Source organism: Desmodus rotundus, chromosome 4, assembly GCF_022682495.2.
Source record: "Desmodus rotundus isolate HL8 chromosome 4, HLdesRot8A.1, whole genome shotgun sequence".
NCBI classification, from domain to species: Eukaryota; Metazoa; Chordata; class Mammalia; order Chiroptera; family Phyllostomidae; genus Desmodus; species Desmodus rotundus.
The window spans coordinates 21,809,568-21,827,918 of NC_071390.1; the positions used below are offsets into that span (position 1 = coordinate 21,809,568).

The following is an 18,351-nucleotide window of genomic DNA, read 5'->3' on the forward strand; positions in this document are numbered from 1 at the left end:
CCTCAGCCAATAGGAGCGCGGGGCCGCTCAGGCCCGCCCTGCTCATGCAGCCACAGCGAGGCGTAGGCGAGGTGCCCTGCTGCTGCAGTCGCTCACGCCTGCGGGCGGGCGAGCCCGCGGCTGCCGCACGCACGAGCAGGTGAGGGGAGCTGGGGGCCGAGACCTAGAGGTGGGGTGGGGGGCTGGGAGGATCGAGCCGGGGGTGGGGTGCTGCGATCTGCTCTGGGGACTTGGCCCCAGGTTTGCGCGGGATGGTGTGGGATTCTCGACAGCAGGTCCTGTCGCAAGCCTGGGAGAGGTTCACGCAACCCCCGTAGACGGTAGAAGAGGGGGTACAGAGGAGACAGCAGCCTGGCGTCCTGGGCTGGGGAGGGATCTGGAGTCCAGGGAATCTGCAGTCCTTGGCTGCAGCTGTCCCAGGTCCTGAGCCCTGCCCTTGGGGCCTGAGCATCAACCACTGGCCCCTGCCCCCTTGCACTGGAGAGGTGCGCAGTGAACTGTCCTGGCCCCAACTTCTCTCACATAGCTTGAAGCCCAGGGTCTGCAATAATCCTATCTCCTCCACTCTCTCAGCCTCTAATGAGGGCTGGGACCGAGTAGATGACTCAGCTGAGAGCAGGAACGAGGGGCGAAGGTGGGCTTCCCACCCCCCTGTGTGAATGGCTCCGAAAGTCCATGATGGTGCCTGGACTGGACAGTTCTCTTGCCAGGGGTGGGGGAGAGAGGGGCCTAAGGCATGAGAGAGCAGGATGCTCAAACCACGGGAAGGGGTGGAAATTCTGGGAGGCAGCATTCACATCCCCCTCATGTGCCCCCCTCTTCTTGCACAGGCCTCCAGTGCACACTCCAGAGAGGCAGAGGAGGTGGGGGCTCCCGTTCACTAGGACCCCAGTCGTGCCCGGAAGTCTCATGGTGCCCACAGCATTCAGGGCCCTCCTCTCAAGGGCTAGCAGGTTCCTCCTGGACCTGTAGTCTAGCCGCAATGGCGCGCGGTTTTTCAGTGGGTTTCGACCCACTGGGCCTTGGAGACCTAAGCTCCGGCTCTCTGAGTTCCCTCTCCTCCCGAGGCCACCTGGGCAGCGACTCAGGCTCTGCAACGCGATACCTGCTGAGGAAGCAACAGCGGCTGCTGAATGGGCCCCCCCGCGGAATCCGAGCCTCATCGCCCATGGGCCGTGTCATCCTCATCAACTCCCCCATCGAAGGTGGGGGCGGGGCCCAGCCGCGGGCTGTAACCGAGAGTGGGGAGAGAGGACAGCTGCGCCAAGTAGAAAGAGGCAGAGCCCCATATGGGTGGGGAGACTCAAGAGATGTGAGTCTTAAAGATGCGGGGCTTCTGGCAACCCATACACTCTTCCTCATCTACTTTTGTTCTCCTTCAGGCCAGTCCTTTAGGGCTCCAAGATTGTAGGGAGGCCAGAGGTGGGAAATAAGGCATGGCGACAGGGAAAAGCATTTAGTGTGTGTGTGTGTGCGCGTGCGCGTGTGAGGTACGCGAGCCCCGCAGTGAGGCAGGGTATAGGCCCCTCCATTTCATGGACTCCACCTTTGTCCGAACCCCCTTGTGTGTGCCTTTGGGGTGTGTGCAGGACAGCGGGCATCCTCCATCCACCAGCCCATTGTGTGACCAGCTCTGTGTTGAGCTGTGAGGAGCCCGTGCCCACGTGGGCAGACAGAATGAAAGGCTTCACATGCAAAAGGAAGGGCATGAAGATAGAGTAGCAGATGTCTAGAGGAGTGGGGAGTAAAGGAATGGGGAGGGTCAGGGAAGGAGTCCCAGGCGGGGCTGGAAGGGTGGGACAGTGAAGCTTGTGTAGATGCTGAATGCCATGTCACTGTACCCAGACTCTGTGCCAGCCCTAGTCAGGTCCTGCAGGGGATCTAGAGAGAAATAGGGCTCAGGCTTCCCTTTCAGAAGTTTACAGGCCAGTAGGGCTTGGAGACGTCAGCGAGAGCAGCTGGTGATGGAGCGGAGGTATCACAGACAGAGGATGGGAGTGGAAAGCTTGGAGCACAATGGGCAGGCACTTAAAAGACAGCCTGGTTGCAGCGACAGGTGTGAGGCAACAAAGAGCAGATGAGTGAAGCAGGACCTTGAATGGCAGCAGGGAAGCGCGGAGCCCCATCACCTGGGCTTTCTGTGGACAGGACCAGATAAATATCTCCAGGTCCCCTCCTGTCAGCCAGCAAAGTGCCCCGGCTGAGTCCCAGACTGGACTCTTCAGACCCTGCTCCTCCCCCGACCCAGCTGGGCATCCCTGGGGCAGGGGTGGAGCACGTTGCTCAGAGATCAGGCTTTCTTCCACTAGTGGTCCAGCGACTTGCCCCCATCATCCACACAGGGTGAGCCGCAGGGCACTGTTGAGGGTCACCACTGTCGTTCTGGTCATGGAGCAGAAGTCCCCAGAGGAGCTACAAGACATGGAGGGGGAGGGAAGCAATGCAGCAGTGCCCTTGTAAGTCCTGTTGTATTAAAAGAACCGTGCTGTACCTCTCTCGCACACCACATACACGCCCTTACACACCGGACACGCCAGAGGGGCACTGCTCTGGCCCGCTGGCCAGTCTGTCTGGGCTGGGAGCCTCTCACCTCAGAATCTCCCCCTGCCTGAGCAGAGCTATCTCCCAGCTCCCTGCAGCCTAGAACCCCTCCCCCACGTTATTAATTAGGCCGCTCAGGGGCCTGAAGTACCTGTAAGGGAGACTCAGTGGGAAGGGGTCACTGCCACCCCCGTCATCCCCATGAAGTGCCACCGGCTGCTCAAACTCAGCGGGTCCCAGAGAAATTGCATTATCTTTCATCAAACCAGCCCTTTCTCCTCACTCTGCTAGCTCATTCACCTATTCTTTCATCCATCCATTTATTCTTTCCTTTATTCAAAAACTGCTTGGCAAATACCAGGTGCTGAGCAGCACACTAGGGACACGCTGGTGGAGAAGGACTCTGAAGTCCCTATGGGGCAGAGCTTACAGCTAGTGAAAGGAGACAGAAGATGAATAACAGTACACAAATGATGAGAAAGGAGGTGAGAATCTGAAGGCACTAATCCAGATGATATGATAGTGTAGCATTTCTCAAACTTCGGGATTGCTGGGGGGCGGGGGAGGAGGCTTGTTAAAAAACAGATTGTTGGGTCCTACACCCAGAGCTTCTGATTCCGTGAGTGTGAGGTAAAGCCCGAGAATTCGCATTTTCAGTAAGTTCCCAGGCGCTGCTGCTGTGCTGTGAGTCTGGAGGGCAAGCCTTGAGAACCACTCGAATGGAGACTTTCGGGAGGAGGGAGGGACTTCCTTAGGAAGGGGACTCCAGCTTCTTGGAGAAGGTGGGTCTGAGCCAGCAGGCCCTGAGGCACGCAGGGAGCGGGCTTTGAAGGTCTGGGCAGGAGTATCTCAGAGGGGACTCTGAAAGGATTGGCCCACAAGAGAAACAGAAAGGAGGTCCGTGTGGCCAAAGCCCAGGGAAGCCAGGGAGGGAGGCCAGAGGTGAGGGGGAAGTGGTGGGCAGAGGAAAGCCCAGGAAGGGAGGGGTGTGGGATTCCTTCTAGAAGTAGGGGCAGGCATTGAAAATTTTAATCAAGGGAAAGACGTAATCTATTAGAAAAGCTGACTCTGGCCACTGTGTAGAGAATGGGTTAAAGGAGGCAAGAGCAGAAGTAGGGGAAAGTGGGGAGGCTGCATAGTGCCTGGAAGGAGAGGCCAGTGGTCTGGGCTAGGACAGTGGAGGGAGAGAAGGTTCCCACATCAGATGCCCTAAGCTCTTAGGCTCAACCCCCCAAATCTGGCATCCCCCTGGCCCAGGGCCCTAGGGAGGCCCCAGGGTTGGATAGAGGAGAAAGGGGGTTGAGGAATGGCAGAGCAAAAGGCTCCTTGGCTAGGATGTAAAGGTCCCAAAATCTGTGCGGACAGTCAGCAAGGAAGCCCCAGGATCTCCACCTTGCTGTTATGCACCATCCCTGCCCATGGGCTGCCCCTGGGGGTTTCTCCCTGAGCTGTCCTGGTCATGCACTGTGATCTGGTTTCCAACTCAGATCAAACAGGTGTGTGTGTGTGTGTGTGTGTGTGTGTGTGTGTGTGTGTGGAGAGAGAGAAGGAAGTCTGACCACTTTTCTCCAACCAAAGGGTCTCCCCAAGGACCCACCTCTGAGTCTTTTCTCACTCCATCCCTTCATCAGTGCCTTCCCTTTCCCCCCAGCCCATCCAAATTCCACCATTTTTGTCCCCGAGGAAACCTTCCCCAACAACTCCAGCCCCTAGGGACCTCCTCCTCTGGCTTTCCCCAGCACGATGGAGAGGACCATTCTGGCCTCTGAGCACCTGCTGGGAAAGGGTGCTGTTCGAGCTTTCTCTCTCCATACAGCCAGGCAGCTCTTAGAGCCTCCACCTCCACAATCACCAGGTTTAAGATAGAAGCACCTCAGGGACCCTTCCACACCCTCCTGGACGGGGATTTACCAAGGGGCAGCTTGTATGCCTCCAAAAGCGAGGAACTCACTCTCCCTCCTGGAAAACTCATTCCGTCATCTGAGAGATGAAAGTTTTAGCAAGTTTCCCCTTGCTCAGTGGGCCCCCATCTAACTCCACTGCGTGGGCTTCATCTGCCCTCTGGGTTGCATAGTCAAACACATCTAAAAACTTCCACAGAACAGCTCTTCAGCTGTTTGAAGATAGAGCGAACACACTCATTTCCGCTGAGGCTGAGGGGCCCAGACTCCCTGAACTATGCCCCAAAGGATAGGTTCCTGAACCTATGTCTATCCACCTGGTCCTCGGAGCACCAAGATTTTCAGGTATTTGGCTGATCCCAGGCCTGAGGGCATGGGAAGCCTAGTAAGCACTAGACACACACACGCACACACACACACACACACACACTAGGAGGGAAAGAGAACAGTGTCTTCCCACATGGAGGCTGGTCCTGTCTGTTTTGAGACTAGCCCATAGTCTCAGAATCACCCAGAGGAAACTCAGAAACTGGCTGCCCCCCCCCCATTAGGTCCCTGGGTGCCTGTGCTCAGCAACCCAGCTCTTTCAGGCCCAAGTTGGGGAACACAGGGGTCCACTGTGCCCAGAATAGGCATGGGGGTCAGGCCTGTGCCCCCACCCCCACAGCCAACAGTGATGAGAGCGACATCATCCACGCAGTCCGGGTGGAAAAGAGCCCAGCGGGGAGGCTGGGTTTCAGTGTGCGGGGCGGCTCTGAGCACGGCCTGGGCATCTTCGTCAGCAAGGTGGAGGAGGGCAGCAGCGCAGGTGAGCGGGGTCCCAAGAGGTGAGGTCCTGGGGGATGTATGTGACTTCACCTCGGTGGGGTGCAGAGGTGTTATTGTCAGGGATGGGAGGAAGGGCCCTTAGCTTTGGAGGGCCTGATCTGATGGGGAGACGGGGTCCTCTCCCAGGGCAGGGCAGGCTGAACACATTGGACAGATCCCTAGTCTAATATGGGGCACTCAGACCCTTCCTGGGGATCCCCAGTCTCAGAGAGGAAGTTTTACCCCAGGGAGCCTGGTCCGATGGGGGCTCGGCCTCACAGTGGAGGACTTCTCCCAAGTGGCCTGTGCCAGCCACCCCTGTGTCCCGGTGCAGAGCGCGCTGGCCTGTGTGTGGGGGACAAGATCACGGAGGTGAACGGGCTGAGCCTGGAGAGCACCACCATGGGCAGTGCGGTGAAGGTCCTGACCGGCAGCAGCCGCCTGCACATGATGGTGAGGCGCATGGGCCGCGTGCCGGGCATCAAGTTCTCCAAGGAGAAGACCACATGGTGAGAAGGCCTGCCCTGCCTGCCCCAGCGCCCCCACCCAAAGCCAGGGCAGGAGAGGCTGAGGGCACAGGGCTCTGCATGGGCCTGGCTAGCACGGCTTGTATTCCTCCTAACTCCTGGGACTGGAAACACAAGGATCCTAGGGTCGACCTTGAAATGAGAACAGGCCATGTCTCTCCCCCAGCCCTCCTCCCCACAGACCTGCTCTCCCAGACCCCGGAGGCCCTGTCCCCTATGCTGCGGCTGCTGCAGCTGTGAGTTTAACGCAGTAACAGCACCTCTTCCTCATGGGCCTATGAGGGTTCCACTTGGGTCTGACATGTTATAGCTGCTCAATAAAATGAGGAGAGTAGGTGATTTCCCAGATTTGATTAATCTGTGTCCTACCGAAGATCTTAGGCCTGGGAAGTCCCACAAAGGCAGCCCCACCTTTCCCCTGCAATTGTGGGGCTTCGGGGAGGAGGGAGGCGGGTGGTGGCAGACAGGGGCCCAGGCTGAGGGCTCCCTGCTGCTGCCCCAGGGTGGACGTGGTGAATCGGCGGCTGGTAGTGGAGAAGTGCAGTTCAACGCCTTCGGAGAGCAGCTCAGAGGACGGTGTGCGGCGCATCGTTCACCTCTACACGACATCTGATGACTTCTGCCTGGGCTTCAACATCCGCGGGGGCAAGGAGTTCGGCCTGGGCATCTATGTGTCCAAGTGAGGCCTGGGCAGGGAACGAAGTGGGTAGGGTAGGGAATGGGGCTCGGATGGGGCCCAGGCTGGGACCTGGGGACAGGTGAGCAAGTGAGGCCCGGCCAACTACACATTCAAATGAGGGCCTAGGTCAAGGGTGGGATCTGCCCAGGGTGGGGTGTCGGGGGGGAGTGGTGGGAGTCACCAAGAGGATGGCCAAGGAGTTTGACTGGGGCATCCACGGTGTGAGGGAGGGCAGGCCAGGGGCCCACCAGACTACTGCCTGTCTGACCGCAGAGTGGACCACGGTGGGCTGGCTGAGGAGAACGGCATCAAGGTGGGAGACCAGGTCCTGGCGGCCAATGGTGTCAGGTTTGATGACATCAGCCACAGCCAGGCCGTGGAGGTGCTGAAGGGCCAAACACACATCATGTTGACCATCAAGGTGGGCAGAACGGTGGGAGCTGGGGAGAGGCCAGACTGTAGGAAGGATTTCCTAGAGCATTCCAGTACTTAAGTACGCCCATTGCTCTGCAATCGGACTTTTTCACAGACACGTGAGAGGGAGGGCGGCATTGTTCTCATTTTGCAGAAGAAGAAACTGAGGTTCAGAGAGGAAAGGTGCCTGAGGACCCGGCCAGTAGCGGGCCTGGGTCCAGGCCTGGGTCCATGCCTGCTCTCACATGTCTAGCCCATTCACGTGAGCGGTGGAGGCCTAGGAGTAAAAGGAAAACATGTCCCTGTCAGAAGGGCAGGGTGGAAGCTGTGGCCGTGGGCAGGAGCTGGTGGTGGGCATCCTCAGGGTACAGGGCAAGAAGAGCTGGGCTGGGGCCAGAGATCGAGTTTCAGGGGAGGTGGCTGGATCCATTATTGATGCAGGCCTCACACTTGCCCGAGGATAAGGTCCTTCTCACTCTAGCTGCTGCGGGATGTGATGCCTTGCTCTCCCCATACCTCACCCTAACCCTCCTCCCTCCTCCTAGCCTTTCACCCGTTTCACCGTTTGGTGCCTCCTCCCCCATTGCCTGCCCCCCACTGCCTCTGTTTCCCACCTCTCCCGCATTCCATTTCTGCCTGTCCTTCCTCTCAAATGATCCCAAAGCCTCTTCCTTACTCCCCCTCTGCCCTTCATCCATTTGTTCCTCCATTCCTCCATTCATTCAACATTTTTAAGTACCTACTATATGATGGCCTCTATGCCAGGTACTGAGGTTACAACAGTGAACAAGACAAGGTCTCTGCTACGGGGGGCAGACCGACAAATAAACTAGATACTTGCAGATTGTGACAAATGCTATAAGGAAATTAACAGCAAGATGGGATGGGGTCATTGAGGAAGACCCTTGTAGCTGGGGTGGTGGTGTCAGAGCAGGCCTGTCTAAGGAGGTGACACCTGAAGAGGGAGAAGGAGTTAGCTACAGAGGAGCTGAAGGAAGAGAATCCAATCAGAGGGAACAGCAGCAAGTGCAAAGGCCCTGAGGTATAGAGGAACTGTGTACGTTCAGAAATAAAGTGGCCCCTGTGGCTACAGCATGATGAAGGAGAAGGGGAGGGTTGAAAATTTACTCCTGTGCCATTCTTACTCTCCCTCCTGACCCACTGCCATGCCCCCCTCTGCCCACCATGCCCTCCACCAGGAGACTGGCCGGTATCCTGCCTACAAGGAGATGGTTTCAGAGTACTGTTGGCTGGACCGACGTAAGTGGCTCAGGCCCCCAAGGTTGAAGAACAAATGGACAGGGACACCAAGATCTTACAGGGATTTCACACTGCTCAGACGGTATCTGGGCTCTCCTCTGAGAAGCTGCAGATTCCGCCACAGGCTCCCCTAGGGTCTGGAGTCCCAAAGGGGTAGATGGACGAGAAGCAACTTCCCCAAGGTCTCATCCTGCTGGCAGGATGCTCAGCAGCTGGGTCCCCAGATCCTGTGCTTCCAACCTTGGCTGTTGCTGGATGCTCCCCAAACCCCCAAGCTCAGGGGTGGTCTGCAAGCCTGGGAGGGCCCTGAAGCAACCCAGCCAGACCCCTGAGACACCCCTGCCTTCTCCACTGCCCGCAGTGAGTAACGGGGTGCTGCAGCAGCTGTCCCAGGCCTCTGAGAGCAGCTCCAGCGTCTCCTCATATGCCTCCAGCGCCCCCTACAGCTCCGCTGAGGGCTCTGGCTCCCTGCCCTCTGACCACATGGGTGCCTGCCTGGGGCCTGAGGAGCGGGGCAGCCGTGGGCCTGGCTGGGGGCGGGCAGACACAGCCATGCAGACAGACCCTGATGTGGGGGGCCGCGTGGAGACCTGGTGCAGTGTGCGGCCCACAGTCATCCTTAGGGACACAGCCATCCGCTCAGATGGACCCTCAACCACCCGCCGCCTTGACTCTGCTCTCTCTGAGTCCCCCAAGACTGCCCTGCTGCTGGCCCTCAGCCGACCCAGGCCCCCCATCACACGCTCCCAGAGCCACCTGACCTTGTGGGGTACGTGGGAGATGGGTGGCTGTTGTTCTCTCCAAAGCCTTTGGTCCAAAACCTCCCTTAGACCCTGTCCTGGGCCCCAAACTTCCCTTTGCCCCAGGCCTTGACCCAGCCTCAGCCCCAGAACACACTCAGACCCTGACCTGGTGCACTTTTTAAATCAGCCCCAGGCCTCAAACCTACTCTCAGTCCCAGCCCCAGGTCCAGTCAGCTCTGGGACTCAAAAGAGCCCTAGCCAAGCTTTCCCCAGCCTGGAGTTCCCAATCCTGTCTACACACCCCCTCGCCCCCATTTATTTCTCCATACCCGTAGCTATGGGATGAAGGAGGGGTGAAAAATTGGAGGAGGACCTGCACCCCACCCCCATCCCTACCTCCCCACACAGCTGCAGATCCTGTCTGCTCCCCACTCTCCCTTCTTTCTGCCCCTCCCCACACCCCTTCCCCTGGTCCTTCCCTTCTGCCCACCCCTCCAGCCCCCCGGGTGATCCCTCGTGTCTGCAGAGGAGAAGAAGCAACGGAAGAAGGAGAAGTTGGGGTCCTCTGGGGAGAAGGGGGCCCTGCAGCGCTCCAAGACACTGATGAACCTCTTCTTCAAGGGAGGGCGGCAGGGGCGGCTGGCAGGGGACGGGCATAGAGAGGCCTGGACGCTGGAGAGAGGGAGCCCAGCCAAGCCCCGTCCTCGCCTGGACATGGAGAAAGGTAAGGGCTGGGCTAGTCAGACAGGGAGGATGGAGGCCAAGTCCACTTTGGCATCCAGCCCCACACTGTCTTGTGCTAGCTGTGAGTGACCACCCCACCCTGTGAGCCTCAGTTTCCCCATGAGTGAAATTGGAGTAATAATACCTGTATCTTTAGGAATAGTGAGGAATAAGTGAATTATTATCTATTCATCACTTAGGGCATTGTCTGCCACACATCAGGTGCCTAGAAAATGTAGTGGCCATTGTTATGCCAGCTCATCTACCCATTATACAGACGGAAAACTGACAGAGGCCCAGTGCAGAAGGAAGTGGAAGACCTTGGGTCCGATCCCTGCACTCCTGGTGCTGAGGAGAGGGAAGGACACTCTTTTCCTAGAATATTTGGCTTCATCTCCCTTGGCCAGAATTTCACAAGCCCTACCCAGTTCTAGAACCATCCTTGAACAAGGCTATTTCTAGATCAGGGCCCAGGCAGAAGGGCCTAGGCAGGCTTCACCCAGGTCAGGGGCTTCCTAAGGACCCTCACACGGGGCCTCACCTCTTCCAGTTGAGGTTCAGAGACTGGACCAAGATTAGATGAGTTGACTCTTGGGGTTGCCTGTGACAGAAACTCAACCCAAACTAGCTTTGAAAAGCACTTCTTGGCTCAGCTACTGATTTAAGCTGGATCTAAAGATTTAAACAATCTCATCAGACATCTGCCCCCTCATCTTTTGGTTCCCTTTCCCTGGGTTGGCTTCATTATCGTGCAGGCTTTGCCCACTGGCGCTAAGATGGCCACTGTTGCTTAGCAACACAAGGAAAAGAGAGCTTCTCCTTAACTAGTCCCAGCTGAAGTCCCAGGCTGTCATTGGCCCAGCTGGGACCACATGTCCAACAAGTCACTGTGATGTGAGGGAGAAAGGCTTTCATCAACCAGCCAGGGTAGTGTCTGCCCTGGGGTACATGCACTGAGAATGGGGGTCCTGGGTAAACTCAAGGTGCTGTTCCAGAAAGGAGAGTGGATGTTGGGTAGGCAAAATCAACCAGAGGATGAGGAACTGGGCCCTACCCCTCCCTGGGGTCTCAAGGTGACAGTCCCATGTGAGAGACAATCCCTTCAAATAAGGGCAAGCCAGCTTCCCTTCCTCAACCAGCTCTCTTTCCACAGCCCCTGGGGCCCCACTCTCTCCTGGTTCTCCTCCCGTCTCTCCTTCAAAGGCTCTCTTTTTTCTCTTTGTCCACTGAAGGTAGGTGCTCCCCCAAACTGTCCCTAGGGTTCTCTTCTCCATGCATTTGCTTCCAAATGAATCTCTGCAAGCAGAGCCCAGACTGCACCCTCTCTTGATCCAAAACCTTCGCTGGCTCACCACTGCCCATAAACAAAGCCCTTAGCCTGGGCACGACCTGGTCTCTTACCTCCTCGTCTCACCTCCTTCCAGCCTGAACTCCGCATCCCAGCCAGTGATCCAGCCACCCCTAAGTGCCCCAACCCCATTTTCAGGTTGGGGCCAGGGCCTGCTGCTGAGCCTTCTTCTTCTTAGCAGGGGGAGTGGGACCTGTGCAGAAGTTTGTCACCTGGAGGCTGAGACGCGGTAATTCATGCATCTCTTTACCCTGGCCTGGCTGACAGCAGAGCTGCTGATGGGGTGCATGTTGGGGGCATCTCAGGGGCTTTGGGCTAAACTCAGCTGAGATAAGCATGGGGAATCAGGCAGATACAGAGATGCATATCGGGGGCAGCAAAAAGAACTGGACCAGTAAAGATACGGTTGTAGGCAGATATTGGGGTATATTTTTGAGGACTGAGGAGCTTAACTCCCTAAGACAGATCTGGGGGAGATAAGAATGCTTGTGTGAGAACTTCAGTGGGGACCAGACTAGCATTACAGTGTATGTTGGAGGACCCAGGGACCCCTAGGCCAGGACTCCCTCAAGGAATAGACTGTATAGGGGTCTGTGTTGAGGGGTGGAGGGACCCAGGGGGGAGCTCCTCTGGTGGACAGATGACTCAGAGACCACGTGGGGAGCATGTGGGCTAGGCCGGAACTCTGTCAGGTGCACCTGGGCCTCTCAGCGAGCCAGTCCTGGCGTCTGATCCCCCTTTAAGGAAGCCCCTACCTCCTCTCCTGGTGGCTCCAGGCTCCTTCATCGTATCCCTTTGCTCCTGCCCTGCAGACCGGGAGAGGGGCCGGGCCCTGCTCTCTGCCAGGTCTGGGAGCCCCTCCAGCCAGCTGCCCAATGTGGATGAGCAGGTGCAGGCCTGGGAGAGCCGGCGGCCCCTCATTCAGGACCTGGCCCGGCGGCTGCTGACTGACGATGAGGTGCTGGCCATCACCCGCCACTGCTCCCGGGTGAGCCTCCAGCCCGCCCCAGCCCCAGCACATGGTCACTCAATCACCCAGACTCTCATTCATTCAGACTGTTGTCTGCTGACCAGTATCTGGGTTCAACACTCTGATGCCAGTGGTCACTAAAAGCAGAAGTCAACCCTGTCACATGTATTGGCACATACACACTGAGCTCACAACCAAGAAGGGGAGTCAAATAATAACCAGAACCTAAACAACCATAGTGAGAAATCCTGTGAAGTGCTGTGAAGGAAAAAATAACATGGGAAAATAACCCAAGAGGCACAAATTAGATGTGGTCTGGGAGGGCCTTCCTGAGGAGGTGGCATTTAACCTGAGGAGAGAAGGAGTGGGTCACATGATGGGTTGGGGGACTTGAGTCCCTGCAGTCTCCTGCTCCATTCTCCTTTAAACCCCAGCCCATCCCCATGCCTCCTTATGCCCCTGGGTCAGCCAACAGGCCTGACACAACTAAGTAATCCCTTGTCCTCTCCCCAAGCGCATGCACTCACACACTGTGCCCAAACTTCCCCAATACCTACACTGTTGTTCTCTGTTCCCTTCCACTTCAGACAGACCAGAGGACCCTTGGAGAAGTAGAGGTTAGATGTGTGGGAGTCTTTGCAGCCTGAATGTTGGGGAGACTACAGGAGGCATAGGTCACCCCCTCCAGGAGGATGGGAAGGCCCTCTCTGGTACCTAGGGCTTCCTGTTGTCTCAAGAACCTCCAGGTGTCTGGGATGAGTTCCACGTGAGCCTGTCTGCAAGGGCAATCTGAGAGTAGAAAATCGTTTGTGGATGCCCCACTCCCTCACCTTGGTCAGGGTGGGGCTGTGTTGTATGTCTGTGTGATGTGAGCATTTGTCTGTCTGTGGGCTACCTGCATTTGTGGCAACTTAACTGTATAATCGTATCTGTGTGCGAATGTGCTTGTGTCTGGCTAAGGCATGATGTGTCACCTGGAGACTGAGACGTGGTAATGCATGCATCCCTTTACCAAGGCCTGGTTCACAGCAGGGCCCCAGTGACGGGGTGCATGTTGGGGGCAGCTAAGGGCCTTTGGAGTAAACTCGGTGTAGTGATCAGCTCACAGCACTAAGTGGGGCGGTGTGTAACCAGCCTCCGTGAGCCTGCAACTTGGGCTGTAGCCACTAGATGGGGCTCTGTATCTGTTTCTTTATTGGCTCTTTTGCCCTTCCCTCAGCTCCTCCTACCCCACCCAAGCTAGGCTTCTCAATATGTCCCCACTACACCTGGGAAGCTCGGAATACTACCCAAACCTGACCCAAGCCCTACCCACACCAAGAGATCAGACCATCTGGGGTGGCCTAAAAGATGAGTAAAGCCCCCTTAGTGATTCTGATGTGTGGCCCTGAGCCTCTTTTCTGTCCCCTTCTTAGCCACCGCTGCCCAGCCGCCAGACCAGGCATTATAAACCACCTCTCTGATCACGTCACATTCCCCAATCCCCCTGTAACCTCTTTGACAGAATGGAGTACAAGTTCTTTATTCTCATGTTCAAGGCCCTCCCTGGTTTGACTCCCAACCCACTAACCTCTGCTTTCCCACAGTCACCACGTCACCACATCATCATCTTCCCCCGGCCACCGCATCAGTTTATACAGGCCAGGAACTGCACAGCTTTAGGGGCGCTACTCACACTGTAGTCACGACCTGCGCAGCCTACGTGGAGGCCCTTTGTGTAACCCACAGTCAAGTTAAACTTCTATCTACCCGCTATCCCACAGCACCCTCAGAGCCCTTTTCTCCCAGCTTCCGCTGATCCCTGAATTTATCCTTCAGAATCAGTGTATTAAAAAAAAAAAAAAGAGTCAGTGTAAATGCCACTGCTTCCATGAAGCCTACCCTGATCTTCCCCACCCTCCTCTGAGACTCCCTCTGTCAATGGTTTGTAGTCAATTGGGGCACATGGCTCATTCTGCCCCTCATTCCCACTAGACTGAGTTCCTGAAGATCGGGAACAGAGTCTTCATTATCGTGTCCCCACTGTCACCCTCCAGTACACAGCCTGGCACTTAGTGGGTGCTGAATGCAGGCTTGTGAACTTGAAGTATGTGCACATATATGACTCTCTGGGGGTGAGTTGTCGATATGTGTATGTGTGAGTTCCTATAACTTTGTGTGTGGCTTAGGGCCACCCACATAAGTTTATCTTTTATTTATTTCCAGATACTTTTTACTGTCTCACTCTGACCACCAGGGCACGCTGTTTCTCTGTGTCTCTGCCCCTACAGGATGCTCTATGTTTGTGTCCTTGAATCAGGACGTGTCTCCCTTTCACCACCAGGGGGCGGTATGCTGTCCATTATGGTGGCTCCCAGTGTTGAGTTTGCCAATTTGTCTGTGTAGGTGGCGTATGGCTGGTGGCATCCGGGCAGTGCCAGACTGAAGGGCCTCCACCACCCTGAGTACTGACTGGATAGGCTTTCTGTAGGGCCACCTCTTCCCCAAGGTCCCCATTCCAGCCCTGAACAAAGCCTAATTTGTAGGTCTGTGTACAGACAAATGTTGGCCCAGCCAGGCCCACAGACTAGTGTTTGGCTCAAATTCCTTCCTTCTGCTTGGAAGGTGGGGGTAGGGAGGAGAGTCCACTCCCTGCACATCCTTTTCCGGTACAGAGTAGGCAAGAGCCAGACCTCTCAGGTTTCAGCCCCTCTTCGTACTTCCTTATCAGTGTGGCCTTGGCAAAGTCCTTTTCTCTGAGCCTCAGTTTCTTCATCTGCAAACCAGTAATAAATAATGTCATCTTTCGGGGTGGTTACTAAAGGAGAGACATGTGTAAAAGGCTTAGAAAAGTGCCTGTCCCAAAGCCGTCATTGCTATGTTTGCTGTTACAAGTCTGTTATTCTTGTTACAGGCTTCCACCTAGTGACTAAGATAAGACATCCTGTGGGCAGCCTGGGGACGGGGAGAGCCTTTCCTAAACATGGGGGGTGGCGGCATACCCAGGCGTTCCCCTCCGCCCAGCTCTGGGAGCCTCTGCTGCTACCTGACCCCTGGTGCCTCTCCCCGCAGTACGTGCATGAGGGCGGAGTGGAGGACCTGGTGAGGCCCCTGCTGGCCATTCTGGACAAACCTGCAAAGCTGCTGCTGCTGCGGGACATCAGGTGGGAGTGGGGAATAGGAGGGGATTTGGGCAGGAAGAGGACCCCTGATACCTCCCCCAACCTTCTCAGGGCTGAAGCCCCCACAGCAACTCCAGAACTGAGCCCTTGCCCACCCCCATCTTGCCCTCCCTCAGGAGTGTAGTGGCCCCCACAGACCTGGGCCGCTTCGACAGCATGGTGATGCCTGTGGAGCTGGAGGCTTTTGAGGCCCTCAAGAGCCGAGCAGGTCAGCAGCTGGGGGGCAGAGCTTGCAGATCCTGAACCCCAGGTGGGGGTGCGGGTGGCATATCCTACTGGAAAGGGGGCAGAGCTGTGTCCATCAGGGAGCCTGGTAGCAGGGCCCTGCCGCTGACCTCTTCTCTCCAACTAGTACGGCCTCCAGCTCTGCGGCCAGCGCGGCAAGACACACCACCCAAGCGTCACCTCATCACCCCTGTGCCTGGTCAGTCAGAGTCCTGGAGCCCAGGGAGGGGGCACACCTATGGGGGCACTGGGGCCAGGAGAGCAGGCCGTCTTTTGTCCCTGCCCCAGGGACTGCGGTGCTGTGGTTTGGAGGTGTGCGTGGTTCCCTGAAGGGGAAGGGAAGCCCTCATCCATCAGAACCATTCCTGTCACATCTGCTCACCACTATTATTTACCTAATAATTGGTTTGAAACCCATTCACTTTTAAAATCTAGTCTCATTCTCTGCAATAATCTCCAAGAAATCATCAGCTCGGTGTGAGTCATATTTTTTCTCAGATACATTAAAATGAAACTGTAACTCTTACAACAGAAAGTGTTGGAACTATTAGTACAGGGGAACATGAGCAGTGTCCCTGCGGGCCTGAGCAAACCCGGGCCTGGGTCTCCTAGGCCCTACAGGGACAAAGGCAAGGAATGGGGTCTGGCAAGGTGAACCAGGGTAGCGAGGAGAGGGCAGCCTGACCTTGGCCCTCTTCCCCAGACAGCCGGGGAGGCTTCTACCTGCTGCCTGTGAATGGCTTCTCTGAGGAGGAAGATGATGGGGAGCTGAGGGAGCGGCTGGGTGACCTCCAGGTCTCTCTGGATGCTTCTGCCCCCTGCCACCCTCATAAAGGGATACCCCCTCTCCAAGATGTGCCAGTAGATGCCTTTGCCCCACGCCGAAACACCTGCACACCCCATCCCCAGCCGCCCCCCGTTGCTCCCCGGCCCCCGAGGCCTAACTGGCTGCTGACAGAACCCCTGTCCCGAGAAGACCCTCTCCAGAGCCAGGGCCAGAGCCAGGGCTTGGCCCAGAGCCGCAGCCGCAGCCGCAGTCGGGGCCGAGGCAAGTCCCCTGGACGCAAGCGCTCCCCGTCCCCGGCGCCTATCCCCAACCCCAGCACAGCCAACGGGCGCTATTACAAACCTCGGAAGGCCAGACCTCCTCTGCCACGACCTCTGGATGGGCAGGTAGCCAAGGCAGTGGGCAGTCAAGGCCCCTCTGAGAGTGGAACTGGCAGGACAGCCCAGCAAGCAGCCACAAAGGCCCCTCGTGGGGAGTTGAGGACAGTCACACTGTCCAAGATGAAACAGTCTTTGGGTGAGTTCCAGGGGCACTGGGCCTGGCAGGGCTATGGGGTTTGGGTAAGGCTGGTGGGCTTGATTTTGGGATGTGTCTAGGCGAACTGGGCGTAGGAAAAGAGCCCAGGTATTAAGTATAGTTGGGGACGAGATCTAGATTTCGGGACTTTGGGATCCAGAGGACTGTGGAGCAAGTTGAGGATTGAGTAGTGACAGAATTGAGATTTGGAAAAAGTTGGGGGCCCCAGATTTGGTGACTAGGTCCTGGGTCTACCCTGGGACCTCTGGGATTTAGGGGTGTGGTGCGCTCTCACCCTGTGTTTCTCACTCTCACTAGGCATCAGCATCTCAGGGGGCATCGAGTCCAAGGTGCAGCCCATGGTAAAGATAGAAAAGATCTTCCCAGGGGGCGCCGCCTTCCTCAGTGGGGCCCTGCAGGTGGGTGGAGAGCACCCAGGCCCCTCCCTCAGCCTGGAGCTCATTCTGGCGGGGGCAGGCTGGTGCATGCTCGTCTGCTGGCCAGGCGTGTTTAAGCCAGGTCGTGGGAGGAAGGGGTCAGGCCTGTGGAATGAGCAAGCCCAGGGAAGAATCCATCCCCTCATGCCAGCCTGGGCCTGAGGGCGGACCATCCTGTTCCACCCCTTGCCCCAAGGGACAAAGGGCCATTGTCTGGCCCCACCCAGCCCCCAGTTGCTCCAGGCACAAAAGTCCCATTGTCCATCCTCACCATCCAGATGGGGAGGAGTGTCCTAGCTGGTGGAGGTGAGAAGCTGGATGCTGGAGTAGGGGATGACCTGAGGAGGGAGGGCTGTGATTCTCCCACTCCCACCCTAGGCTGGATTCGAGCTTGTGGCAGTGGATGGAGAGAGCCTGGAACAGGTGACACACCAGCGAGCCGTGGACACCATCCGCCGGGCTTATCGAAATAAGGCTCAGGAGCCCATGGAGCTTGTGGTCAGGGTCCCCAGGCCTGGCCCACCACCCCTGCCCTCTGACTCGTCAGCCCTCGCTGACCCACCCCTTCCTGCTGACCACACCCCTGCCCGCTGACCCCTCCATGGTACTCCCACGTGCTTCCAGAACCTCTCGATGCCCTCCCCAACGGTACCCAGCCTGCTCCCACTGAGGTTGGGCTCCTCCAGCTGACACCCAGCCCGGTCCCCTCTCTTCCCACCTATCCCACAACTCACCCCGCTGACGGCAGACCTCCCCCCTGACCCTGGCATCCTCCTGCCCTCTCCCAGACCTTGCCTGCTCACCTTCTGACTCAGCAACCTCCCACACCTGCTTGCCTCGCCTCCTCCCGAAGCTCCACACTGGTGGCTCAGATCTCCCTGCTTTCTTCCCTCCCCAGTTGTCACTAAGGCTCTGCCCTTTCCAGAGAAACTCAGTGTCAAGGACAAGGTGCTACTGGGCAGGCAGCCTGTGTCACCCATTCACTGCTCCTCACCTCTCAAGACAGGAAGGGGGTTGAGAAACCCAAGGTCTGGAACTTGGGATTGGTGGGCACTTTCTCTTGATTTGCCCTTGATTCTCCCGAGCACTGAGGGACTCACTCTCAGATGCAGCCCTCGGTCAGCCACTGCTTCGCCGCCCAGCCCCAGGCAGTGTTCTGTGCGGAGAGCACAGGTCTTTTCTAGTTTCTCAAACCCTGGGAGGCCACTTCACGTTGTGGCCCACTAGCCTCATATTTCCTACCGGGTTTGTCCTTTCCCCATCCCCCCCTCTCCCCCTAAGACCTCTGTAAGGGGTAGGGGACTAGCCAGCA

General features: G+C 57.1%; 1 protein-coding gene across 1 annotated transcript; it reads left to right on the top strand.

Annotated features, from left to right (window-relative positions):
* The first annotated feature begins 53 nt into the window (after nt 1-53).
* On the top strand, nt 54-18,070 carry PDZD7 (PDZ domain containing 7). The gene is made up of 17 exons (XM_045191677.3): nt 54-139; nt 831-1,205; nt 5,110-5,250; nt 5,584-5,758; nt 6,279-6,455; nt 6,729-6,876; nt 8,069-8,129; nt 8,491-8,898; nt 9,399-9,596; nt 11,122-11,172; nt 11,756-11,931; nt 14,965-15,056; nt 15,191-15,282; nt 15,427-15,498; nt 16,003-16,602; nt 16,921-17,021; nt 17,418-18,070. The coding sequence occupies exons 2-17, from the start codon at nt 983-985 to the stop codon at nt 17,631-17,633; spliced, it is 2,931 nt and encodes a 976-aa protein (XP_045047612.2). The 5' UTR covers nt 54-139; nt 831-982; the 3' UTR covers nt 17,634-18,070.
* Nucleotides 18,071-18,351: the final 281 nt, after the last annotated feature.